Source organism: Schistocerca nitens, chromosome 4 (assembly GCF_023898315.1).
Source record: "Schistocerca nitens isolate TAMUIC-IGC-003100 chromosome 4, iqSchNite1.1, whole genome shotgun sequence".
In the NCBI taxonomy this organism is placed as follows: domain Eukaryota; kingdom Metazoa; phylum Arthropoda; class Insecta; order Orthoptera; family Acrididae; genus Schistocerca; species Schistocerca nitens.
The window spans coordinates 300,863,591-300,891,419 of NC_064617.1; the positions used below are offsets into that span (position 1 = coordinate 300,863,591).

General features: G+C 41.3%; 1 protein-coding gene across 2 annotated transcripts in view; it reads left to right on the top strand.

The window, feature by feature from the left end:
* The window catches only part of LOC126251489 (uncharacterized), a 164,894-nt gene that overhangs the window by 17,714 nt on the left and 119,351 nt on the right, over positions 1-27,829 (top strand). For both annotated transcript variants that reach the window (XM_049951950.1, XM_049951949.1), the window contains exon 2: positions 26,972-27,713. In XM_049951950.1, the coding sequence (XP_049807907.1) occupies positions 26,983-27,713 (731 nt within the window). In that variant the 5' untranslated portion in view covers positions 26,972-26,982. The remainder of the gene's footprint in view (positions 1-26,971; positions 27,714-27,829) is intronic.

A 27,829-nucleotide genomic window follows, 5' to 3' on the forward strand; every position in this document is an offset into this window, starting at 1 on the left:
AGACATGGCTTAGCCACAGAGCCTTTTCCAGTGTACATATACCCATTATAAAAGTAACTGGTCCTGGCATCACACAAGGACATTATTTTTAAACCATGTTTAGCAGGCTTCTTTGGCATGTAGACCACAAATGAGCCTTTACCATCAAAGGAAACTAGTTGCTCATCTACAGTAGCACATGTGCCTAAATTGAAATATTTTTGGGAATTTTCCATAATTTTTCTAAAGAGGAAAGCTGTGAGTACCGGGCGTGAGTCGTGCTTCGGTAGCTCAGATGGTAGAGCACTTGCCCGCGAAAGGCAAAGATCCCGAGTTCGAGTCTCGGTCGGGCACACAGTTTTAATCTGCCAGGAAGTTTCATATCAGCGCACACTCCGCTGCAGAGTGAAAATCTCATTCTGTGGCAAATCTATTTAACAAGTACTTTATATCCGTTACTGATAGAATGGGATTGCCAGGATCAGTAAATAATGCCCTTGAATATCTGAAACTAGCCTTTACAAATAGCTTCAGCTACATGAATATGTCACTCACTTCACCAAAAGAAATAACTTCCATAATGAAATTTTTGAAAACAAGGCATTCTAGTGGTTATGATGAAATATCAACAAAGTTAATTAAGGCATGTTCTTGTGAGTTTAGTACAATTCTAAGTTACTTGTGTAACCAGTCAATTATAACTGGGACTTTTCCTGACTGGCTAAAATATGCAGATGTTAAGCCTCTATTCAAGAAAGGGGATAGAGAGATATCATCAAACTACAGACCGATTTCACTTTTGCCAGCATTCTCCAAAATTTTAGAAAAAGTAATGTACAGGCAGCTTCTCAACCATCTGACCACAAATAACATATTATCAAGAACACAGTTTGGATTTCTGAAGGGTTCTGATATCGAGAAGGCTATTTACGCCTATAGTGAAAATGTATTTAATTCATTAAATAACAAATTACAAAAGTTTTCAGAGTCCAAAAGCGTGTAATACGTACTATTTGTGGAGTAAATTTACGGACGTCATGTAGAAACCTCTTCAAAGAACTGGGTATACTAACCACTGCCTCTCAGTATATTTACTCCTTAATGAAATTTGTCCTAAATAATATATCTCTTTTTCCAACAAACAGCTCAGTTCATACTTACAATACCAGGAACAAAAATGATCTGCACAAAGACTTAAAAGCACTCACTTTAGTTCAAAAAGGGGTCCACTACTCAGGAACACTCATCTTCAATAATTTGCCAGCAAACATAAAAAATTTATGGAACAAAAAACAAATCTAATCTAAGCATATTGACAACAGCCTCACAATACATTTATTCCCTTATGAATTTTTGCTGTCATCGATCAGTCACATAGTTTGAAAACTACAGTAACATAAGTAAATATAATACTAGGAGGAGGAATGATCTACACTGTCCATCACTCAGCCCTATTGCAGCACAGGAAGATATGAGGTATTCAACCATAAAAATCTTTGATTTTGTAACCACCTGTATAGAAAATGTAATAGATGATTTCAAGCACAGATCAAAATCGTATATTTACTTGACAACTCTTTCTACCCCATAGAATAATTTCTAAACATGTAGTTTACATGGTTACTCTGCATTTCACACATGTGTGTTTGGCAGATGGTTCATACAACCGCTTACAGCCATTCCACTCTCAGGTAGCACATGGGAGATATAAACACTTAACTCTTTCCATTGAAGCTCTGACTTCTCTTATTTTCTCACAATAGTCATTTCTCCCTGTGTAGGTGAAATCAACAAAATGATTTGGAATTCAGAGGATGAAGTTGGCGATTGTAATCTTGCAGCAATGGAAAACGCCTTTATTTTTGTGATTACCACACCATCTCACTTGCCATATTTGTGACACTTTCTCTCCTATTTCACAACAATATAGAACGAATTCCCCTTGTTTGGACTTTTTCAAGGTCCCTGATCAGTCATCACTGATACGCATCCCATACTCCACATGAACACTCAAGAAGAGGACAACCAAAAATAGTTTAGCCAGTCATCTTAGTAGAATCCGTCTCTCAGTGGACACTGACTCGCAATCCTACAATCTACTTTCACTGTAGGTTTCCATCAGGCACCTTCAACTTAAGATATCACATTGGTGATATTTCCTTTAATAACTCCGTAGGTGGTTACTTACTAAGTGTTGTGTCTTCCTGAAACCCACATAGACTTTAAGTTGCTTGATGATGTTATTTCTTACTGTAACTGTATCCTATTTGACTTCCGTTTTATCTATATGTACTGAACCCCAGTACTAACATCAGTTCTCGCACTACAAATCATTTATGCAGCTGTCTCAATGGTCCTGTCTTTTTTTGACATGGATGGCCTACCTGAACAATCTACATCGCAACAGGTACACATCCACCTTTAAACTGATTTAGTCCCTTGTAAATTTCTCGTTCACCATAATAAAATGTTCTGAAATTTCTACAAAACATGACAATTAAGGCATGCAGTAAAAATACTGTTATAACGTCAAGTTTAACACATATATTTCAGAACGACACAACACATATAAGTCACAGAGTAAGTTGACTAGCAAGACATGTGTACACGTTAGCATTCGAATGAGCACTGAGTCCCAGTATAGCGGCCGCTGCTCATCTGGCCACTTAGGTGGCGCAGCTGCTGCATGGCTGGCAGACAGCGCCGCACGTAGAGGACGCACGTAATTGCGGGGTGGCGCTTTGAATGATCGGCGAGTCACAACACTTTTCCCCCCTTTGAAATTGTTGTACTGGTCTTGATGGAGGTGTCCTGGAGATGGCTAACGTCCATAGGCGTTGTTTGACTCGCCGTAAAGTCTCAAGGAGGAGGCTTCCCGTATGGACGGAAGTGTCCCCGATGGTAACGGGTCGAGATGACAGGAGACATAGGGGTCGAATCTGCTGGGGCCCCATGCACCAATCTGCCCATTGTGGCAAGTCCAGTTGATATGACAGGAGACATGGGCGATGTGTCGGCATCCGTTGGAGGAGGAGGTGAGTAGATTTGCTCTGACAGAGGATGGTCATCCGGTTCCTGCATGGGCACTTCTCCTGGTGGCGTCCGTTCTGGTGCTGGCATCACGATGACGGTGAGAGGGCTGCATTGTGAGTATTGAGAGATGCCAAGATCCCGAGCGTCAGGTAGAGCCGAAGGTGGTGTAGCGGCATTCGGAACAGGCGTTGCCGGCACACGAGGCCGAAGCTGGTCCGAATGATGCACTGCATCACCCGTGTCCGTCTGGGTTTCATACAGGCGTCTGCCACGGTGTCGTAAGATGCGGCCCGGGCTCCTTTTTGGCCACCTGCCATTTCCCCTTACCCAGACGAGGTCGTCGTCGGTGAACCGGCCAAGTGAAGGCACCCGTGGCCGTGAGGTGGAAGGCCGCAGAAGATGAAGTAGCGTGCGGGGCTGTCGGCCATGTAAGAGCTCAGCCGGGCTGTGGTCGCCCATGGGGGTGAAACGGTAAGACGCCAGAAACTGGAGAAGCGCATCATCAGCAGGAGAAGAAGTCAGAAGTTTCCGCATCTGAGCCTTAAATGTGCGGACCAGTCGTTCAGCCTCACCATTGGATTGTGGATGGAACGGCGGGGCCGTGACATGCATAACGCTGTGACGAGCACAAAAATCTGCAAATTCGGAAGAGGCAAATTGCGGACCATTATCAGTAACAAGAGTAGGGGGGAGGCCTTCCAAATAAAAAATGCGGGCGAGAGCACTGGTGGTTGCCGCGGTGGTAGGCGACGTGCAACGGACAATGAAAGGCGTCAATTACGAGGAGCCAATAAGTACCTAAAAAGGGTCCCGCAAAGTCAGCATGAATGCGCTCCCAGGGCTTCTCAGGCGAAGACCACGGTGACAAAGATGACTTCAGGGCAGCGGCCTGTGACGCACAAGGGCCGCAGGCAGCGACCATGTGTGCTATTTCAGAGTCGATGCCAGGCCAGTACACATGACGGCGCGCCAGAGATTTTGTGCGAGACACACCCCAGTGCCCTTTGTGAAGGAGGCGCAAGACCGAAGCACGCAAAGACGCAGGTACCACAACACGCGGCGAAGCATTGTCAGTGGAAAGGAGGATAACACCATCCCTAGCCGTGAGGCGGTAGCGCAAAGCGTAGTAGTTCCGCAACGGATCAGAAGTCTTAGCGGACGGGCGATCTGGCCAACCCTTCTGAATACAGCGTAAAACCCGGGAGAGGGTAGGGTCAGAACCTGTAGCAGCCGCCAGCCTGTCCCCAGTGATGGGGAACCCGTCCACAACCCGCTGCTCGGCAACATCCAGGTGGAAACACAAAAGTTCGTCCCTATCGAATGCCTGATCAGGACCCATGGGAAGGCGAGACAGAGCATCAGCATTTGCATGTTGAGCCGTTGGCCGGAAATGAATCTCATAATTGAAACGAGACAAGTAAAGAGGCCAATGCTGGAGGTGGTGTGCAGCCTCGTCGGGAAGTGACGTTGATGGATGAAACAAGGAAACAAGTGGTTTGCGATCCGTAACAAGATGAAATTTTGAGCCATAGAGAAAAACACCAAACTTATGAAGAGCATAAATAATGGCCATAGCTTCTTTCTCAATTTGAGAATACTTTTGTTGGGCATCCGTGAGCGCTTTGGAGGCATAAGCAATGGGTTGTTCCGAATCGTCAGAAACACAGTGCGCAAGGACTGCACCGACCCCGTATTGAGAGGTGTGTGTGGCAAGAACAAGATGTTGGCCAGGTCGATAAGTAGCCAGGTACGGGGCCTGTTTCAGCATAGTCTTCAATTTCTGGAAAGCCGCATCGCATGACGCGGACCAGTGAAAAGGCACGTTTTTATGCAACAGGCGATGCAACGGCTGAGCCACCGAAGCCGCAGATGGTAAAAACTTGTGATAGTATGCTATTTTCCCCAAGAAGGCCTGCAGTTCCTTAACAGATGCAGGGCGAGGAAGGGCATCGATCGCAGTGACAGTTTGCTGAAGCGGACGAATACCATCCCGAGAGAGTTGAAACCCCAAGTACGTGATAGATACCTGAAAAAATTGTGATTTCTGAAGATTACACTTAAGACCGGCAGTCTGTAAGACATGAAAAAGTGTGCGGAGATTTTGAAGATGTTCTTCAGTGGTGGAGCCAGTGACAACAATGTCGTCCATGTAATTGATACACCCAGGGACATGGAGCAATAATTGTTCCAAGAATCGCTGAAAGAGAGCAGGGGCGCTAGCAACCCCGAATGGCAAGCGTTGGTATTGATAGAGGCCGAAAGGCGTGTTAAGGACCAGAAACTGCCGGGAAGCAGCGTCGAGAGGAAGTTGATGATAAGCTTCTGACAGGTCAATTTTAGAAAAATACTGGCCTCCACCAAGTTTAGTGAACAGTTCTTCAGGACGGGGCATAGGGTAAGTGTCGATGAGGCATTGAGCATTTACAGTGGCTTTGAAATCGCCACAGAGACGAATATCACCATTTGGCTTAGCAACGACAACAGGAGAGGACCATTCACTGGAAGTGACAGGAAGCAAGACCCCTGAAGTAGTGAGACGATCCAACTCTCGTTTTACCCGATCACGAAGGGCCACAGGAATGGGCCGAGCCCGAAAAAACTTAGGCTGAGCAGTGGGTTTGAGCGTGATATGAGCTTCAATGTCGTTTGCACGGCCTAACCCAGGAGAAAAAAGGGATGAAAATGTCGTCAACAAGGAATCCAATTGAGCATAAGGAATAGCATCAGAGACAATATTGACAGTCATCTATGGAGAACCCAAAAACGCGAAAGGCATCGAAACCAAAAAGATTTTCTGCGTTTCTCTGGTCGACCACAAATATGGGAACAGTGCGAACGACGGATTTGTAAGATACCTCAGCATGAAACTGTCCCAAGAGAGAAATCTTCTGTTTATTGTACGTCCGTAATTGCCGAGTGACAGGTGACAGGAGTGGAGAACCCAACTGAAGATACGTCTGAGAATTAATTATTGTGGCAGCAGAACCGGTATCCACCTGCATGCGAACATCTCGACCAAGGATTTGGACAGTGAGGAATAACTTCCCTGAAAAGGAAGAAGTGCAATTGACAGACAACACAGAATCAGAATCAGCGTCATGTTCATGAACATCATGTATGCGGTCGGATTTGCAATTGTGACACACAGCCCAACGTTAGGGACAATCCTTGCGTGAATGTTTCGTAAAACACCGCGGACATGAAGAAAGTTGCCGGGGGTTTTGCTGCAGTTTCTTAGCGGGTTGTTTACGGTTAGGCCAAGGCTGCGCGTGGGAGTGCACTGCAGCCACGTCGGCCGGCGGGGACACGCCGCACGCGTGGTCAACAGCGCACAGAGGTTATATTTCCCCGACATCACCCCACGCCTCTATTTGCGCCCCAGTGGCGCGAGAAATTTCAAAAGACTGCGCAATGGAGAGAACTTCATCTAGAGTCGGATTCGCCAACTGAAGGGCACGTTGCCGAACTTCTTTGTCGGGCGCCGACCAGATAATAGCATCCCGTACCATGGAATCGGCATTGGATTCTTTGTGAACGTCAGTAACAAATTGACACTTTCGACTGAGGCCGTGAAGTTCAGCAGCCCAAGCGCGATAGGATTGGTGTGGCTGTTTTTGACAATGATAAAAGGCAACACGAGAGGCTACCACATGCGTTTGCTTTTGAAAATAGACAGACAGAAGTGAGCACACTCCAGCAAAGGACAAAGACGCAGGATCCTTCAAAGGAGGCAATTGCGACAACAACCGATACATTTGAGGTGAAATCCAGGAAAGGAACAGAGACTTACATGGTTGTTCGTCCGTGACATAAAATGCCAAGAAGTGCTGTCGAAGACGTTTTTCATAATCAGACCAGTCTTCTGCCGTCTCGTCGTGAGGAGGAAAAGGAGGTATAGCCAACGACGAGAAACGCCCCGCATTTGACGCCGCGACGAAATCGCGAATCGCCGCTGTTAGAAGCGTTTGCTGTTCAAGGAGATTTTGCAATAGTTGCTCGACAGTAGCAATGGAAACCTGTGGGTCAACAGTGAAAAGGAAAAATCCACTACCTCGTCGCCAATTGTTATAACGTCAAGTTTAACACGTATTTCAGAACGACACAACACATATAAGTCACAGAGTAAGTTGACAAGCAAGATATGTGTACACGTTAGCATTCGAATGAGCACTGAGTCCCAGCCTAGCGGCCGCTGCTCGGCTGGCCGCTTAGGTGGCGCAGCTGCTGCATGGCTGGCAGACAGCGCCGCACGTAGAGGACGCGCGTAATTGCGCGGCGGCGATTTGAATGATCGGCAAGTCACAACAAATACATTTTGATATTTTTCACTTAAGTGTAGATAGCCTGTTAAATAAGAAAGATTAGCTTCCATTATCAGAAAGGAAAGTCTAAAGGTATTTTGACTGACGTGATGGCACAGCTGAACATCATATTAATACTGAATGCTTTTTCTGTAAACCACATAGAATACATAGTTCAGAAACCCACTACACAGTTCAGAAACCCACTCACTATGGAAATATATCAATAGGCATCAAATAGACCTGACCTTTTTGTGGATGTCTTCCTTGTAATTGGTGACAGTAGCTATGAGATGCATATTTCTAGCAACGGTGCTTATCAAAGCACAAAGTGCAACTAAAACAAGTATAAAAATCTACATTACCAGTAAATTAGATACAAATGACCTTAAAATATTCAGTTCTAGACTGGAAGACACAGAAGAAATGTGCCTCAAATTTAGAAGAATAGTTGTCCAATCACTGTGTAGGTATGTACCTAGCAGAACAGTTCTAAATGGGAATAGTATACAGTGTCCATAAAGAAACATCTGAAGAAAAGCAACTTCTGCATGTTGTTGTGGTCTTCAGTCCTGAGACTGGTTTGATGCAGCTCTCCATGCTACTCTATCCTGTGCAATCTTCTTCATCTCCCAGTACCTACTGCAGCCTACATCCTTCTGAATCTGCTTAGTGTATTCATCTCTTGGTCTACCTCTACGATTTTTACCCTCCACACTGCCCTCCAATGCTAAATTTGTGATCCCTTGATGCCTCAAAACATGTCCTACCCACCTTATCTTCAGCATTCTTCTGTAGCACCACATTTCGAAAGCTTCTATTCTCTTCTTGTCCAAACTAGTTATCGTCCATGTTTCACTTCCATACATGGCTACACTCCATACAAATACTTTCAGAAACGACTTCCTGACACTTAAATCTATACCCGATGTTAACAAATTTCTCTTCTTCAGAAACGATTTCCTTGCCATTGCCAGTCTACATTTTATATCCTCTCTACTTCGACCATCATCAGTTACTTTACTCCCTAAATAGCAAAACTCCTTTACTACTTTAAGTGTCTCATTTCCTAATCTAATTCCCTCAGCATCACCCAATTTAATTTGACTACATTCCATTATCCTCGTTTTGCTTTTGTTGATGTTCATCTTATATCCTTCTTTCAAGACACTGTCCATTCCGTTCAGCTGCTCTTCCAAGTCCTTTGCTGTCTCTGACAAAATTACAAAGTCATCGGCAAACCTCAAAGTTTTTACTTCTTCTCCATGAATTTTAATACCTACTCCGAATTTTTCTTTTGTTTCCTTTACTGCTTGTTCAATATACAGATTGAATAACATCGGGGTGAGGCTACAACCCTGTCTCACTCCTTTCCCAACCACTGCTTCCCTTTCAGGCCCCTCGACTCTTATAACTGCCATCTGGTTTCTGTACAAATTGTAAATACCCTTTCGCTCCCTGTATTTTACCCCTGCCACCTTCAGAATTTGAAAGAGAGTATTCCAGTTAACATTGTCAAAAGCTTTCTCTAAGTCTACAAATGCTAGAAACGTAGGTTTGCCTTTTCTTAATCTTTCTTCTAAGATAAGTCGTAAGGTTAGTATTGCCTCACGTGTTCCAACATTTCTACGGAATCCAAACTGATCTTCCCCGAGGTCCGCTTCTACCAATTTTTCCATTCGTCTGTAAAGAATTCGCGTTAGTATTTTGCAGCTGTGACTTATTAAACTGATAGTTCGGTAATTTTCACATCTGTCAACACCTGCTTTCTTTGGGATTGGGATTATTATATTCTTCTTGAAGTCTGAGGATATTTCGCCTGTCTCATACATCTTGCTCACCAGATGGTAGAGTTTTGTCATGACTGGCTCTCCCAAGGCCATCAGTAGTTCTAATGGAATGTTGTCTACTCCCGGGGCCTTGTTTCGACTCAGGTCTTTCAGTGCTCTGTCAAACTCTTCACGTAGTATCTTATCTCCCATTTTGTCTTCGTCTACATCCTCTTCCATTTCCATAATATTGTCCTCAAGTACATCGCCCTTGCATAAACCCTCTATATACTCCTTCCACCTTGCTGCCTTCCCTTCTTTGCTTAGAACTGGGTTGCCATCTGAGCTCTTGATATTCATACAAGTGGTTCTCTTTTCTCCAAAGGTCTCTTTAATTTTCCTGTAGGCAGTATCTATCTTACCCCTAGTGAGACAAGCCTCTACATCCTTACATTTGTCCTCTAGCCATCCCTGCTTAGCCATTTTGCACTTCCTGTCGGTCTCATTTTTGAGACGTTTGTATTCCTTTTTGCCAGCTTCATTCACTGCATTTTTATATTTTCTCCTTTCATCAATTAAATTCAATATTTCTTCTGTTACCCAAGGATTTCTATTAGCCCTCGCCTTTTTACCTACTTGATCCTCTGCTGCCTTCACTACTTCATCCCTCAGAGCTACCCATTCTTCTTCTACTGTATTTCTTTCCCCCATTCCTGTCAATTGTTCCCTTATGCTCTCCCTGAAACTCTGTACAAGCTCTGGTTCTTTCAGTTTATCCAGGTCCCATCTCCTTCAATTCCCACCTTTTTGCAGTTTCTTCAGTTTCAATCTGCAGTTCATAACCAATAGATTGTGGTCAGAATCCACATCTGCCCCTGGAAATGTCTTACAAGTTAAAACCTGGTTACTAAATCTCTGTCTTACCATTATATAATCTATCTGATACCTATTAGTATCTCCAGGATTCTTCCAGGTATACAACCTTCTTTTATGATTCTTGAACCAAGTGTTAGCTATGATTAAGTTATGCTCTGTGCAAAATTCTACAAGGCGGCTTCCTCTTCCATTTCTTCCCCCCAATCCATATTCACCTACTATGTTTCCTTCTCTCCCTTTTCCTACTGACGAATTCCAGTCACCCATGACTATTAAATTTTCGTCTCCCTTCACCACCTGAATAATTTCTTTTATCTCGTCATACATTTCTTCAATTTCTTCATCATCTGCAGAGCTAGTTGGCATATAAACTTGTACTACTGTAGTAGGCATGGGCTTTGTGTCTATCTTGGCCACAATAATGCGTTCACTATGCTGCTTGTAGTAGGTAACCCGCACTCCTATTTTTTTATTCATTATGAAACCTACTCCTGCATTACCCCTATTTGATTTTGTATTTATAACCCTGTATTCACCTGACCAAAAGTCTTGTTCCTCCTGCCACCGAACTTCACTAATTCCCACTATATCTAACCTTAACCTATCCATTTCCCTTTTTAAATTTTCTAACCTACCTGCCCGATTAAGGGATCTGACATTCCACGCTCCAATCCGTAGAACGCCAGTTTTCTTTCTCCTGATAATGACGTCCCCTTGAGTAGTCCCCGCCTGGAGATCCGAATGGGGGACTATTTTACCTCCAGAATATTTTACCCAAGAGGACACCATCATCATTTAATCATACAGTAAAGCTGCATGTCCTCGGGAAAAATTACGGCTGTAGTTTCCCCTTGCTTTCAGCCGTTCACAGTACCAGCACAGCAAGGCCGTTTTGGTTAATGTTACAAGGCCAGATCAGTCAATCATCCAGACTGTTGCCCCTGCAACTACTGAAAATGCTGCTGCCCCTCTTCAGGAACCACATTTTTGTGTGGCCTCTCAACAGATACCCCTCCATTGTGGTTGCACCTACGGTACGGCCATCTGTATCACTGAGGCACGCAAGCCTCCCCACCGACGGCAAGGTCCATGGTTCATGGGGGGGGGGGGGGGGGAGGGGAACTTCTGCATAGTAGGCATAAAATAAAGTATGAAACACGGGAACATAGGTAGAGAGATGCTGAATGAAATGTGTTTCGTGATGAAAAGAGCAGTGCAAGAAGCTTACAATGATTACCTTCATTAGTGTGTTATGATCAATAGATCTCTCATAAAACCTAAAGAAATTCTGGCCTATGTAAAGACTGTCATTCGAATTGAAGTTAATGTGTGTACACTAATGAATAACACAGAAACTAAAATTGCAGATAGGGAAGCAAAAGCCAAAATGCTGAACTCTGCTTTAACATGCTCCTTTACAAAGGAAAATCCAGTGCTGCTCCAATTTAATTCTAACATGACTTTAAAGGTGAGTACTCTAGATATCAGTGTCAGCAGTGTTGAGAAATAATTGAAATCACTAAAGCTGAACAAGGCTCCAGAACCAGAATGTAATGCTGTTGGATTCTATAAGAATTTTTGGCTCACACACAAACCTTCAGATGTCAGACACTCAGATCGGTACCAAATGTTGTATGTCGATATAGTATGAACCAAAACACAGATTTAGTTCATGCTGTGTGCTATTGTTCAGTATAACTTGTGTAAATGGTAATTTAAAGTATCACCAGAACTACGGAGCACAGGAAAAACCTATCTGTGAGTGATTGTATAGTAGATCTCACGTGGGTGAGAAGGTAGAGCATATGGTTATCATACCATAGGTCCTGTGTTCAAATCCCACTGATGACAATTTTTTTAACTGTTTATGCGTGACACTAGTGTATGGGAGAACAAATTCCTGACATGTAAAAGGACTTTTCAGAATTTGTAGCAGTGTTCTTTTGGCAGTCTGCTTTCCTTTCGTTAGTTGAATGTTATGTACTTATTACTGATCTTATTATTTTGTTTATTATTATTACTTCCGCAAGTGTGATGCAGTTGTTTCTTTATTTTTCTGTTATGATTATATATTCTGTGCAACTACAACTGTACTCAATAGGTTTCCACTTTGAAAGAACATTGCTGTAAACTCCAAACAGTCCTTTTACATGCCATAAACATGTTGTCCCATTTAACACTTTGACATATAATACAGTAAAAATTTGTTGTCATTGGCGTTTGAACCTGGGACTTTGGTATGAGGTTCTGTCACTCTACCAAATTTCCTGTGTAAGCAACATGTGTCAGTTACTCACAGTTATGCTTTTGATGTGCTCCATAGTTCTGGTGTTACTTTTAATTAACATTTATGTCCGTTTTGCTGCAAAATCATTTGTGTTCATTCATGTTCAGAAAAAGAAAAAAAAAAAAAAACAGAACACCTCAAACTACTAGAGATAGGACACTCATATTCACAGGACATGTACATTAGTATGTTCTGCAGAAATAATTAGCATTTCAGTCACCTCAGTTCAGCATGCCCTGATAACTTGTTCCATGCGTAATGGCATTGGCGCATATAAGGCACAAATGGTGTCCTGTATTATAGCCGTCTATGCTTCATTCACCAGGTTCCAAAGTTCATCTGAGGTGGTTGGCACTAAGTCACAGCACTGCACCTTCCGTTTCACCATATCCCACACAATTTTGATTGATGTCAAGTCTGGTGATCTGCTGGCCCAGGACAAAAGGCTGACATACTGTGACACCAATAAAGCCCATGTTCTTGTAACATGTGACCATGCATTGTCTTGCTGCAAACTGGCATATGGGGTGTTTTGCAGTAAGGATATGGCTACAGTCATTCACATAGGTCACACTGGTCACAGTGCCCAGAACACACACCAACTGTGATTTTGTGGTTGTACCCAATAGCATGGTTGTACCCAATAGCACCTCACACCATAAGGCCCTGAGTTGGCATTGTATGTCTTGTGCAAATGCAGTCACTGTGATGCTGCTCCCCCCCCCCCCCCTCCACCCCCCACCACCAGTCAGTGGTGAACCAAACTGCCTCCATAATTTTCAAACAGATCCTGGATTCATCTGAAAACACTATCTGATGTCATTCCTGGCTACAGTGATGTCGTTCCATACTTCATTGTCATCTAGCATGTTTCTGCACATTCATCAAAAGTTGGCAGAGAAATGGATGTAATAAATGTTGATGGACTGGCATGCCTGATAGTGTACAATGTGCTACACTGTTCCACTACTGCACCAGAGCTGAGGACGACGCTGATCTGTCCTCCAATGGCATTCATATGAGGTGTAAGTGTTCTCAGGGGGTGGTCTGTTTGATGTGACCTGACCCACTCGCCTTGTTTTAAGACCTTCCATGAACCATTCTGCAGCATCAGTTGCACTGCTGAAACACTTCGTCCCACATGAGCACCAATTTCCCGGATGGAAGCATCACATTCTCTCATGCCAATAATGCACCCTCTTTCAAGTTCACTGATTTGACGGTACTGTTCGGGCATACATCTGTGAAGCATTCTGCATGTCTGCTCAAGTCACACCGATCCATTACCTTCAGTTTATAGTGACAACAAGAGCCACAGGCACATTTTACTGGTAGGTGGCATTGAACTGGGATACTGACGTCAACTCTGAACCTGCGGACCGACACATTTCAAGTGCTAATCATTTCTGCAGAAACACAAATGTACATGTTGTGTGAATATGAATGTCCTACCTCTAGTTGTTCAAGGTGTTCTGTTTTTCCTGAACATGAGCATATAAAGAGAATGATAGTAGTTCTATCACTCTTCCCTGGGACACTCCTGAGGATGCCCTTGTCTGTGATGAGCACTCGCCATCAAGGCCAACATCCTGAGTTTCATAACTTAAGAAGTCTTCAAACCACTCACATATCTGTGAACCTATTCCATATTCTCGTACCTGCTTTAACAAAGTGCAGTAGGGCACCTATGCCAAATGCTTTTTGGAAGTCCATAAAACTACTGTCTGATATCATTGACATCCTTTAGATGTAGTCTCTTAGAACATATTCAGAGCTCAAACGTAAAGAGGTATTTCAAATACAGTGACCTCCTCCACGCCAACCACCACCAATTGCAAAAACATTGCTCATGCGAAATCCAACTTGGCTTGTTCTCACATGACCTCCTGAAAAACCATGGATCAAGACAAACAAATAGATGCAGTATTTGTTGACTTCCAAAAAGCATTTGATTCAGTAGCACACCAACAGTTGATACTGAAAGTACAATGTCGTGGGGTATTGAAGAAAACTCATGAGCCAATAATGCACCCTCTTTCAAGTTCTCTGATTTGACGGTACTGTTCGCGCATACGTCTGTGAAGCATTCTGCAGGAACACAGGGAAGACACAGCAAGTTACGTTGTATTAAGAATCATCAACTGATGTATCTACAGATGTGCCACATGAAAGTGAATTGGGAAACTTGTAACTCATGGTGTATATTAATGACCCTGCAGATAATATGCATGGTAGCGTCAGACTTTTTGCCAATGATGCAGTTATCTATATTGAAGTACTATATGAAAAAGAAAGCTTCAGAGATACTCAGTCAGACCTTAATAAGATTTCAAAGCGGTACAAAGATTAGCTTCAGAAATGTAAAGTTATGCTCTTCACAAACTGTTATTCGTAATGGATGCCTAGAAGCCGTATTGAACATGTTGAGTTGGTTGCAAATTGTTTGGAGTAACACAGCTATCCTAATTGTCTCCTAGCAGGCAGTCCACATTTTTGCTGCATTCTACTTGGGTATCTGTGAGTCATAATTTGTAGGTGATGTCTTCAGTTAGTGTTGCTAACCATGGGCACCCACTGCAAGGCTGATCCTATAAAGTTTGCCTGTCACAAAAGTGGTTAAATGTTTGAAGGACTTCACTGTAGTGTACACCAATTTGGTGGGAACTACCTTCGTTGTGAACACTTCGTGCTGTAATGTGATCAGACTACCTAAGTTTGAAATGACCCTCAAAAGCATGTTTATAGGCGGAACACTGGACAAAAGACACACTGTCTTGTTCATGATTGACATTACAGAGCACTCTTACTGATCTGCTCTGAGTTTGCAGATTTACTTTTAACTCCATTACTCAGATATTTACTCAGCCAGGGATCATTGTACAATGACATAGGATTTGTCATTGTAATACAATGAAACCAAATAGTTCAAAAACGCACATACACACAGAACATCCACTGAAGAACCAAAGAAAGTGGTACACCTGCCTCACGAGCATGTGGAAGTGCCGCAACATGATGTGGCATAGACTCAACTAATATCTGATGTAGTGCTGGAGGGAATTGACAGCATGAATCGTGCAGGGCTGTGCATAAATCCATAAGTGTGTGACAGGGTGGAGATCTCTTATGAACAGCACATTGCAAGGCATCCCAGATATGCTCAATAATAATCATGTCGGGGAAGAGTGTTACTGGAGCCATTCTGTAGCAATTCAGGACGTGTGTGGTGTTGCATTTTCCTGCTGGAATTTCCCAAGTCCATTAGAATCCGCAATGGATATAAATGGTTGCAGGTGATAAGACAGGATGCTTACGTACACGTCAGCTGTCAGAGTCATATCTAGATATATCAGTGTTCCCATTTCACTCCAAATGCACACGTCCCACACCATTGTAGAGCCTTCACCAGCTTGAACAGTGCCCTGCTTACATGCAGGTTCCATGGATTCATGATGTTGTCTCCATACCCATACACGTCCATCCACTCAATGCAATTTAAAACGAGACTCATCCAACCAGCAACATGTTTCCAGTCATCAACAGTCCAATGTCGGTGTTGGCGGGCCCAGGCGAGGCGTAAAGCTTTGTGTCACGCAGTCATCAAGGGTACACGAGTGGGCCTCCGGCTCCGAAAGCCCATATCAATGATGGCCTGGCATTGAAATCTTCAGCCATTTGCGGATGGGTTGCCCTTCTGTCACGTTGAATGATTCGCTTCAGTCATGGTTGGTCCCGTCCTTTTTCTGGCCACAGTGATGTCTGAGATTTGATGTTTTACCGGGCTCCTGATATTCACAGTACCCTTGTGAAATGGTAGAACGGGCAATTCCCCACGTCATCGCTACCTCAGAGATGCTGTGTTCCATCGCTCGTGTGCTGACTATAACACCATGTTCAGACTCACTTAAATCTTGATAACCTGCCATTGTAACAGCAGTAACCAATTTAACAACTGAGCCAGACACTTGTTGTCATATAGGCATTGCCGACTGCAGTGCAGTATTCTGCCTGTTTACATATCTGTTTATTTGAATACGCATGCCTATACCAATTTCTACGGTACTTCAGTGTATAAGTATGCTTTTATGAATATAGGATGGGTGGTCAATTGTGGCCTTGATGAGGAAATCATCCTGGTGTTTGCTTAAAGTTATGTAGGAAAACCACGGAAAGCATAAACTGGCGTGGCCAGACAGAGCAAACTCTATTCTCCCAAATACAACGTCAGAGGCTTAACAACCTCACTGCTTCATTTGGCTGCTCAATGTTGTGCAGAATTCTTTGATTTGCACCAGACAACTGTAGTAGAACTCCCTGGATAATCACAGGAGATATTGAATGTAAATCATAAAAGGTGAAAATATAAAAATGCAGCAAATGACGCAGGAAAAAGAGAATATAGATGTCTAAACATTGAGATTGATAGGAAGTGCAAAATGGCTAAGCAAGACTGGATAGAGGACAAAAGTACATCTATAGAAGCATGTATAACTTGACAAAATAAAGATACTGCCTACAGGAAGAGTATAGATGCCTCTGTAGAAAGAGAAGCAGCTGTACATATATCAAGAGCTCAGAATGAAAACCAGTACTAAGCAAAGAAAGGACAGGTGAGAGGAATTCATAGGAGGAGGGCTGCATAAGGAAAATGAACTTGAAGGCAGTATTATAGAAAGGGAAGAGGAAGTAGATGAAAATAACGTGGAAGATACATTGCGGGAAGAATTTGACAGAGCACTGAAAGACCCAAACTGAAACAAGGCTTCTGGAATAGACGACATTCCCTCAGAACCTCTGATATCCTTAGGAAGGCAGCCATGACCAAACTATTCCACTTGGCGTGCAAGATATGTGGGGGAAATACCCTCAGACTTCATGAAGAATGTAACAATTCTGATTCCAAGGAAGGCAGATGCTGACAGGTGTGAATACCACCGATTTTTTTGAGTTATTGGTCTTCTGGCTGATTTGATACAGCCTACCATGAATTCCTCTCCTGTGCCAACTTTTTCATCACAGAGTAGCAATTGCCATCCTCAATTGTTTGCTGAATGTATTCCTATCTATGTCTTCCTCACAGTTTTTACCCTGTGCAGCTCCCCTAGTATCTTTGAAGTTATTTCATTTTGTCTTAACATACGCCCTGTCATCCTGTTCCTCCTCCTTGTTACCGTTTCCCGTAGTCCTTTCCTCATTGACTCTGTGGAGAACCTCCTCATTCCTTACGTTATCAGTCCACCTAATTTTCAACATTCTTCTGTGTACCACAATTCAAGTGCTCGCGCTCTCTTCTGTTCCTAAACCTCAAGAAACGTGTCTGATTAGCCTGTGAGTTGATAGATGGTGGTATAATGGGTGAACAGTATAACTGGCCACACTTTCCCGCCTGAGTTTTGCAGTAATTAAGCCAGTCCATCCTTGAATTGACTCTGTGAGCCGCCATGTAAGAATGTTTCCTACCTGTTATGTGGAGGTACACTCTTAGTTTTATGTCCCCTTGCAAAGCCGTAGCAGTGCCATCATATTCTAAATGTGCAATACTACTGTTCATGTTTTATGCAGTGAAACAGGAATAGGTTTTTTGTGCAAATAATTTTTACACAGGGTACCATTATGGTACATTTATTTGAGAAAACCATAAAATGGACTTGTTCACACTGATTATAAGCTAACTATTAACAGTATGAGAGCATGGTCTGCTGCATGACTAGATCGAAAGGCATCCTATCAACAACATTGTTTTAGCAAATATTAATAACAATCACTTGATTTGCACCAGAATAAATGTGCATTCCCAATGTATCTCTTTGCTGACATGAGCGATTTCTGCACTGGCACCTCATCCCGCTGGCTCTGAAAGTGCCAGATTGCCAACCATCTCTGCTAGCCAGTGTGGGAACCTACCCTTTGCTCCTTACTCCATACATATTGCAGTGCTTATACATTCACTTTATGTATGTGAAATAGCAAAACTGGAAATAAAGGAAAATGCGTTCTTATCTGTAAATAAAGGGTACCTTATAAGCTTACCTTTATTTTTCTCAGACATTTTAACATCTTGTACCATTTTACATCATTGAACATATTTTCCAGGTCAACAAATCATATGAACATGGCTTGATTTTTTCCTCAGTCTTGCTTCCATTATCATTCCCAACATCTTTTTCCATTCTTCTGTATATTATTCTTGTCAGCAACTTGGATGCATGAGCTGTTAAGCTGATTGTGCAATGATTCTCACTATCTTCAGAATTGTGTGGATGATGTTTCTTCCAAAAGTCTGGTGGTATGTCGCCAGTCTCATAAATTCTCTCTGCCTCGTGATGGCTGGGTGTTGTGTGCTGTCCTTAGGTTAGTTAGGTTTAAGTAGTTCTAAGTTCTAGGGGACTTATGACCACAGCAGTTGAGTCCCATAGTGCTCAGAGCCATTTTTTTCATAAATTCTACACGACAGTGTGAAGAGTCATGTTGTTCCCACTTCCCCCATGATTTGATGGAATGTTATCTGGTCCTTCTGCCTTTTTTGATCTAAAGTCATTCAAAGCTCTCTTAAATTCTGATTCTAATACTGGATACCTTATTGACTCCTGTTTCTCTTCTACCATATCATCAGACAAGTTCTTCCCCAGATAGAGGACTTCAGTGTACTCTTTCCACCTATCAGCTCTCTCCTCTGTATTTAGGATTGGAATTCCCATTGCACTCTTAATGTTATGGCCCTGCTTTTAATTTTATTGAAGGCTATTTTCACTTTTCTATATGCTGAGCCAATCCTTCTGACAATCGTTTCTTTTTTTATTTTTTCACATTTTTCATACAAACATTTCGCCTTAGCTTCCCTGCATTTCCTAATCATTTCATTCCTAAGTAACTCATATTTTTGTGTTGCTGAATTTCCCTCCACATTTTTGTACTTCCTTCTTTCATCACTCAACTGAAGTATTTCTTCTGTTACTCATGGTTTCTTCACAATTACCTTTCTTGTACCTAAGTTTATCTTGCCAACTTCTGTGTTTGCCCTATTGAGATGTCCATTCCTCTTCAGCTGAACTGCCTACTGAGTTATTCATTATTGCAGTATTTGTAGCTTCTGAGAACTTCAGGCATATTTCTTCATTCCTCAGTACCTCTCTATCCCACTTGCTTGTGCATTGGTTCTTCCTGACTAGTCTCTTAAACTTCAGCCTACTTTTCGTCATTACTAAATTGAGGTCTGTTTCTATATCTGCACCTGTGTACACCTTACAATCCAATATCTTATTTTGGAATTTCTGCCTGACCTCAATGTAATCTGACTGGAATCTATCCATATTTCCCGCCCTTTTCTAAGGATAAGTCTTTCTCCTCTTGTGGTTCTTGAAGAGAGAATTTGCTATTACTAGCTGAAATTTATTGCAGAACTCAGTTAGTTTTTCTCCTTTCTCATTCCTATTACCGAGCTCATATTCTCTTGTATTCCTTTTTTCTACTCCTTTCCCTACAGTTGCATTCCAATTTCCCATGGCTATTAGATTTTCATCTCTCTTTATGTATTGAATTACTTGTTCATTATCCTCATATACTTTCTCTATCTCTTCATCTTCTGCTTACAACATTGGCATGTATATGTGTACTATCGTTGTCAATATTGGTTTGCTGTCGATTCCAATGAGAAAACTCGTATCATGAACTTCACAGTCGCACACTCTCTTTCTTACCATCCTATTCATAATTAATCCTTCTCCCAATATACCATTTTCTGCGGCTGCTAGTATTACACAGAAATCCCTGTCTTCTTTCCATTTCACTTTGATGACATCCACTATATCTAGATTGAGCTTTAGTATTTCCCTTTCCAGATTTTTTAGCTTCCCTACCATGTTCAGACTTCTGGCATTCTCATGATACTTTTTCAGTTATAGGCCACATGTCCTGTGGATATATGTTGTGTGTTTTAATGCAGTGGTTTCCATTGTCTTCTGCATCCTCATGTCATTGATCATTGCTTATTCTTCTGCCCTTAGGGACAGTTTTGCACCCTAAATACAAAAAGTACCCTTAAGCTCTGTCTGCTCCTATGCCCTCTTTGACAAGGCCATTTGCAGAATGAGGGTGACTTCTTATGCCAGAAGTCTTTGGCCACAATTGCTGATGATTTTTATTCAAAATTTAAGCAGTAGTGAGGTTAGAAGCCGCCACCGAGGACTTTTCGATTACTAGTCACAGACACTACCCCTAGATCAGGGGGTGCTCGAACTATCAGTTTAATAAATAATTGTTGCTAAATACTGACATGAATTATTTACAATAGAATGGAAAAAATGGTAAAAGCCGACCTCAGGGAAGATCAATTTGGGTTCCGGAGAAATATTAGAACACACAAGGCAATAGTGACTCTATGGCTTATCTTAGAAGATAGGCCAAGGAAAGCAAACCTACATTTATAGCATTTGTAGATTTGAAGGTGGGAGTTTAAGGAGATGGGACCTGGATAAACTGAAAGAACCAGAGATTGTACAGAGTTTCAGGGAGAGCATATGGGAACAATTGACAGGAATGGGGGAAAGAAATACAGTAGAAGAAGAATGGGTAGCTTTGAGGCATGAAATAGTGAAGGCAGCAGAGGATCAAATAGCTAAAAAGACGAGGGCTAGTAGAAACCCTTGGGTAACAGAAGAAATATTGAATTTAATTAATGAAAGGAGAAAATATAAAAATGCAGTAAATGAAGCTGGCAAAAAGGAATACAAACGTCTCAAAAATGAGATCGACAGGAAGTGCAAAATGGCTAAGCAGGGATGGCTAGAGGACAAATGTAAGGATGTAGAGGCTTATCTCAATAGGGGTAAGATAGATACTGCCTACAGGAAAATTAAAGAGACCTTTGGAGAAAGGAGAACTACTTGCATGAACATCAAAAGCTTTGATGGAAACCCAGTTCTAAACAAAGAAGGGAAAGCAGAAAGGTGGAAGGAGTATATAGAGGGCCTCTACAAGGGCGATGGACTTGAGGACAATATTATGGAAATGGAAGAGGATGTAGACGAAGACAAAATGGGAGATAAGATACTACGTGAAGAGTTTGACAGAGCACTGAAAGACCTGAGTCGAAACAAGGCCCCGGGAGTAGACAACATTCCATTAGAACTACTGATGGCCTTGGGAGAGCCAGTCATGACAAAACTCTACCATCTGGTGAGCAAGATGTATGAGACAGGCGAAATACCCTCCAACTTCAAGAAGAATATAATAATCCCAATCTCAAAGAAAGCAAGTGTTGACAGATGTGAAAATTACCGAACTATCAGTTTAATAAGTCACAGCTGCAATATACTAACGTAAATTCTTTACAGACGAATGGAAAAACTGATAGAAGTCGACCTCGGGGAAGATCAGTTTGGATTCCATAGAAATGTTGGAACACGTGAGGCAATACTCACCCTATGACTTATCTTAGAAGAAAGATTAAGGAAAGGCAAACCTACGTTTCTAGCATTTGTAGACTTAGAGAAAGCTTTTGACAATGTAGATTGGAATACTCTCTTTCAAATTCTGAAGGTGGCAGGGGTAAAATACAGGGAGCGAAAGGGTATTTACAATTTGTACAGAAAGCAGATGGCAGTTATAAGAGTCGAGGGGCATGAAAGGGAAGCAGTGGTTGGGAAGGGAGTGAGACAGTGTTATAGCCTCTCCCCGATGTTATTCAATCTGTATATTGAGCAAGCAATAAAGGAAACAAAAGAAAAGTTTGGAGTCGGTATTAAAATCCATGGAGAAGAAATAAAAACTTTGAGGCTCGCCGATGACATTGTAACTCGGTCAGAGACAGCAAAGGACTTGGAAGAGCGCAGTTGAACGGAATGGACAGTGTCTTGAAAGGAGGATATAAGATGAACATCAACAAAAGCAAAGCGAGGATAATGGAATGTAGTCGAATTAAGTCGGGTGATGCTGAGGGAATTAGATTAGGAAATGAGACACTTAAAGTAGTAAAGGAGTTTCGCTATTTGGGGAGCAAAATAACTGATGATGGTCGAAGTAGAGAGGATATAAAATGTAGACTGGCAATGGCAAGGAAAGTGTTTCTGAAGAAGAAAAATTTGTTAACATCGAGTATAGATTTAAATGTCAGGAAGTCGTTTCTGAAAGTATTTGTATGGAGTGTAGCCATGTATGGAAGTGAAACGTGGACGATAAATAGCTTAGACAAGAAGAAAATAGAAGCTTTCGAAATGTGGTGCTACAGAAGAATGCAGAAGATTAGATGGGTTGATCACATAACTAATGAGGAGGTTTTGAATAGAATTGGGGAGAAGAGGAGCTTGTGGCACAACTTGACTAGAAGAAGGGATCGGTTGGTAGGACATGTTCTGAGACATCGAGGGATCACCAATTTAGCATTGGAGGGCAGCGTGGAGGGTAAAAATTGTAGAGGGAGACCAAGAGATGAATACACTAAGCAGATTCAGAAGGATGTAGGCTGCAGTAGGTACTGGGAGATGAACAAGCTTGCACAGGATAGAGTAGCATGGAGAGCTGCATCAAACCAGTCTCAGGACTGAAGACCACAACAACAACAACAACAACAGATTTGAAGAAAGTTTTTGACAATATTGAATGGAATACAATCTTCAAATATGTAAAGGTAGCAGAGGTAATATAAAGGGAGCAAAAGGTTATTTACAAATTGTACAGAAACCAGACAGCTATTAGAAGAGTTGAAGGGCATGAAAGAGAAATGGTGGTTGAGAAGGGAGTGAGACAGGATTGTAACCTATCCCTGATGTTATTCAATCTGTACATTGAGCAGCCAGTAAAGGGAACCAGAGAAAAATTTGAAGTAGTAATTACTGTTCAAGGAGATGAAATACAAACTTCACAGTTTGCATAGGAGATTGCAATTCTGCCAGAAGCAGCAAAGGACTTCGAAGTCCAGTTTAAAGGAATAAAGAGCATGTTGAAAGGAGGATATAAAGTGAACATTACCTAAAGCAAAACAAGGGTAATGGAATGTAGTCTAATTGAATCAGAAAATCCTGACAGAATTAGATTAGGAATTGATATACTAAAAGTAGTACCATTTTGTACAGATAATAAGATGCACCTGAATTTTTAAACAGTTCTTTAAAAAAATAACATTTTTATTATTTTTAATATTAGATTGCAAAGCCAATTAAAAAAATCTTCATTTATAAAACCGAACTGATTTCTAAAATTATCATCTTCCAGTTTCTGCTATTTGGCATTCAGTCCTGTATTTGCACATTTAGTCTTCCTCACTTTTTTCAGTTCTTTACTAGCCCACCAATTACAAATGATTTTTTGTGTTGGTGGAGGGTCAAAATGCCACTCAGTTGCACTGTTTCCTTGTTGTTCTGTATGTGCTGTTACTTTCAATGTATAGCCCGCATCGTATGAATAACTTTCATTATTTTTTCATTACGGAACTAGCTATTAACAGAAATATTGTACTGGTACCAATAACACAAATCACTTTCAGTTTAAGTTCACTGGCACCACAGGCTGCAGTGATGCATCATAGGCTAGACTGTTTTCTGGGTTTGTGATGGCAGGGCAGGAGGTAGTCAGTGTTAGCGACCTGTGAATCCCCTGAACTCATGTTCATTGCATCAGTACAGTTTTGCTGCCAGTTGAATCCACTGTTGCCAGATAGAGATGGGTTTTTCACAGCATCAAATATATGGCCATTTTTAAAACTGGCCGAAATTTTAAATCAAACAGTGGACATTTTTATATTAATTTTGATTATAAGATGCACCTGAATTTTGGAGAACTTTTTGAAGAAAAAAGTGCATCTTACAGTCCGTAAAGTGTGGTAGATGAAGTTTTCTATTTGGATAGCAAAATAATGTATGATAATGGAAGTACAGAGGGTATAAAATGTTGAATAACAATGACAAGAAAAGCATTTGTGAAGAAGAGAAATTTGTTAACATCAAAAATAAATTTAAGTGCTGAAGTCTTTTTCTGAAGGCATTTATATGGAGTGTAGCCTTGTACAGAAATGAAATGTGGATGGTACGCTGTTCAGATAATAGAAGCAGAGAATAGAAGCATTTGAAATGTATAGCTATAGATGAATGCTGAAGATTAGATGGAGAAATCGCTTAACTTCTGAGGAGGTACTGAACAGTATTGGGAAGAAAAAAATTGTGGAATAACTTGACTAAAGGAAGGGACAGTTGATAGAATACATTCTGAGACATCAAGGAATCATCAGTTTAGTATTGGAGGGCAGTTTGAAGGGTAAAAATAACAGAGGGAGACCAAAAGACAAGTACAGTAAGTAGGTTCAAATGGTTTTGGTTTACCACAGTTATTCAGAGAAGAAGAGGCTTGCTCAGGATAGAGTAGTGTGGAGAACTGCACGAACCAGTCTTTGGACTAAACACCACAACAACTACTTCTAATGTTTAAAAAAAAAGGAAAAAAACACGGTTTTGCTCTTTGTTGCTGTGCACATTTAGGGTGCCCACTGAGGATTCTTAAACCATGAACCTGCTGGTATGCTCCTTCAGAAAACTGACACCAGGTCTGTAAGCATACAGTGCTGTGATCATCTTCATATCCTCCCCTCAGTCCACTTGAAAAACAGATTTAGCATCCCTCCTTGATGAGAGAGAAGTTGAGAATGACAAGATATTATACATGTGCTATAGAGCTTGCCACATGATTTTCTTCCAGGAGCATTACATTGTGTTCATGTACTGTAATGTGACAGGGTATTGTAGTTGGCCCCTTTTATTATTAATCCATACTCTGAGTCTTCTAAGTAATTTTTAATTGTATAGTATGCATTACTTATGAAGAATGTTGTAGCTGCTGCCTGTTAAGAAATTTCTTTTAGTAATTTTTTCACCTGATTTGGCAGTTTATTTTACAGTTTTATTCTCTGGAAGAAAATGCTGCTTTGAGTTTTTTGTTTGTTTTTTCTTCAATAAGTGCAAGAAGTCTGTCTGAACAGGCTCTTGTTCCATGATTTTGTATAGAACTGTTCGTGAAATATTACGTAATGTTTTCCCTGAAATGCTTGCTTTTGTGTCCACCAACAGATATGATACACAGCTATATACGCAGAGCACGCCACATGGCAGGGTCAGTCATGCGGTGTTGCATAGTTGTGGTTAATCGCCACAGAGGGTGTGCGTAACAGGGAACCATATTATGCTTCTGCTGTAACTCATACAGATAATCCCATCCATACACCTAAGTTAAGCTTTGACACCATAGAGGGCACTGATAACGGGGCCTACATACTGATTCTGCCTGACAGACAAATAGTTCGCAAATTGAGATTCATCCACCAACCGTGGATGTAACATGAGGTGGCGAGTCACCGATTGCTTACAGTTGCCATCAATCATCAGTTGCTATCAGTCATCCAACAGTCATCTGCTAGTTGTCATGTTGCTGCAGTCATGCATCATATTGCAGGATATGCTGAGTGTTGCAGTTGTGTTAGTAACAGAATTAGAACTTCACCAACACCAGAACCAGACCAAACTTACTATTAGGTTAGTCAGTCGTTGACCGCTGAGTTAGTTTTAGAGAAGAGTTCATACCTTTAACATATTTTGCCACACCTCACCTTAATGATCATAACACCTAAGCTGGTATTTGTGTGTATTTTATTTTCATTGTAGTCTAATTTGCACTGTGACAAGACAGATGCTGTGTGCAAGCATGCCACCTTAATACAGCAACTGCTTTCTGTGGCAGGGGGTTCACTTCCTGTTACCTTTATGTTGTGTACCAAACTTATTTGGTGAATACAGTACTTATTTTGTACAGTAAGGATACACAATTTTTCAAACAGTTCTTTACAGTGCCCGAATACTACTTCTGATTATTATTGCTACAGCCCTTTTCTGCGGTTTAAAAACTGACTCCATATTTTTTTACGTATAATCCCTAGAAAAGAATTCCATCACTAAGAATTGAGTGTATGTAGGAATAGAGTGTCACCAGAAGACATTAGCTTTACACAGAGATCTGTTGTGGTCAGACGAGTATTTATAAAGATGTTTCCAATCAAAGAAACATAAATTGAGCTAAAGTTTTTTAAATACTGTACATAATCTGACAATTTGTAGACAATGAGTTTTTAATTTCTGTTTGAATTCAATGTTTTCCAATTTTTAGTTTTGTGTTGTAACGGAACTGATCAGTGACTCATCTTTTGTTCAATATGGTACTTGTCGGTATAGTTAAGGAAAGGATTGCAAGATACACTTCATAAATTTGTTATACAATACAAAAAATTCAAATTTATTATTTCACATTTCATATAGATTTAATAACACGAATAATGTTAACATCACTATTTTTCCAATAACTTAATTATTTTTAAAGTGTTGGATTTATTTTGAAATTAACGTATGCAATTTCATTGCTATTTGAGATCATCAACATTAAATTTATTAATTATAAACTTTCAAGTCAATTTTGAAGAAAAGATTGTAGCTAAGTAAGTAAGTACGTAATATATTATGTAAATTCCAGTCGAGCCCCTGGAGACAGTGGCAGCGTGTGTGTGTGTGTGTGTGTGTGTGTGTGTGCATTATTTTAGAACAAGGGCTTTTTTGTCCAAAACCTTAAATGTGTAGCAATCTTTTTCACTGTGCCTGTCTATGGCTCAATGCCTCCTCCATATGATGAGTAGCAATCTATCCTTTTCATATTGTGTTATTCCATCCTGAACTTCCCATTGTTTGATATTGTTACAGGTATTATCTCAATGGCACCCAAAAAGAAGAGACGTCGAAAGGCTATTGCTGACAGTGGCTTGGGTGTTTCTGTGCCAGAAAAGGATGCAGAATTAATACAGAAGGAAACCTGTGTTCAAGATGGAAATCTTCATAGAGAAAGCGAACTAGGAGAAAATGATGGGCAGTTGCCACAGGCAGGGAACAGCTGTCTAATAAAAGAAAAAGAGCCCCTGGAGACTGGACAAGGATTTTTGGAAGAAAATAATCATCCAGAAATAACAGGTGACTTCTCAGAGACGGCAAAGGCAGGTGCCACGCTAAGAGAAGCAAATGTCTCCTCAGAAACCAGTCATCCAGAAATAACAGGTGAATCCTCAGAGAAGGCAGGTTCAGGTGACACTCTAAGAGAAGCAAATGTCTCCTCAGAAGAAAGAGCGTGTTCTTCAAATAAAGCCTTGCAACATCTCGAAACAGACTTTTCGAAGAAGGTAGTCGAGTCTTCAAAAGAAGTTAATGTCTCCTCACAAGAAACAGAGGGCCCTCCAAATACAGCAATTGAACTACTTGAAACAGATGCTCCAAGTGCATACATAAATGACAGTGATTCAGAGAAGTCAATGAGACAACTGCTACGGATAGTGAACATTACATCACAGGTGTCAGATAAAGGGACTGAATTAGAACTGCCTGCCTGTACTGCATGTGCAGAAAGAAGTAACAATAGCCATGCTGACAGCTCAGAAACTGAAATTTTTGTTGGGTTAGTAAAACTGATTAATTTTCTAATTATTTCATTACCTTTTTGATTACAATGAAGTAGCAGTCTGATATTGATTTGTATATGGTAAATTCCCCTCAAGAAAAAAAGAAACTGTG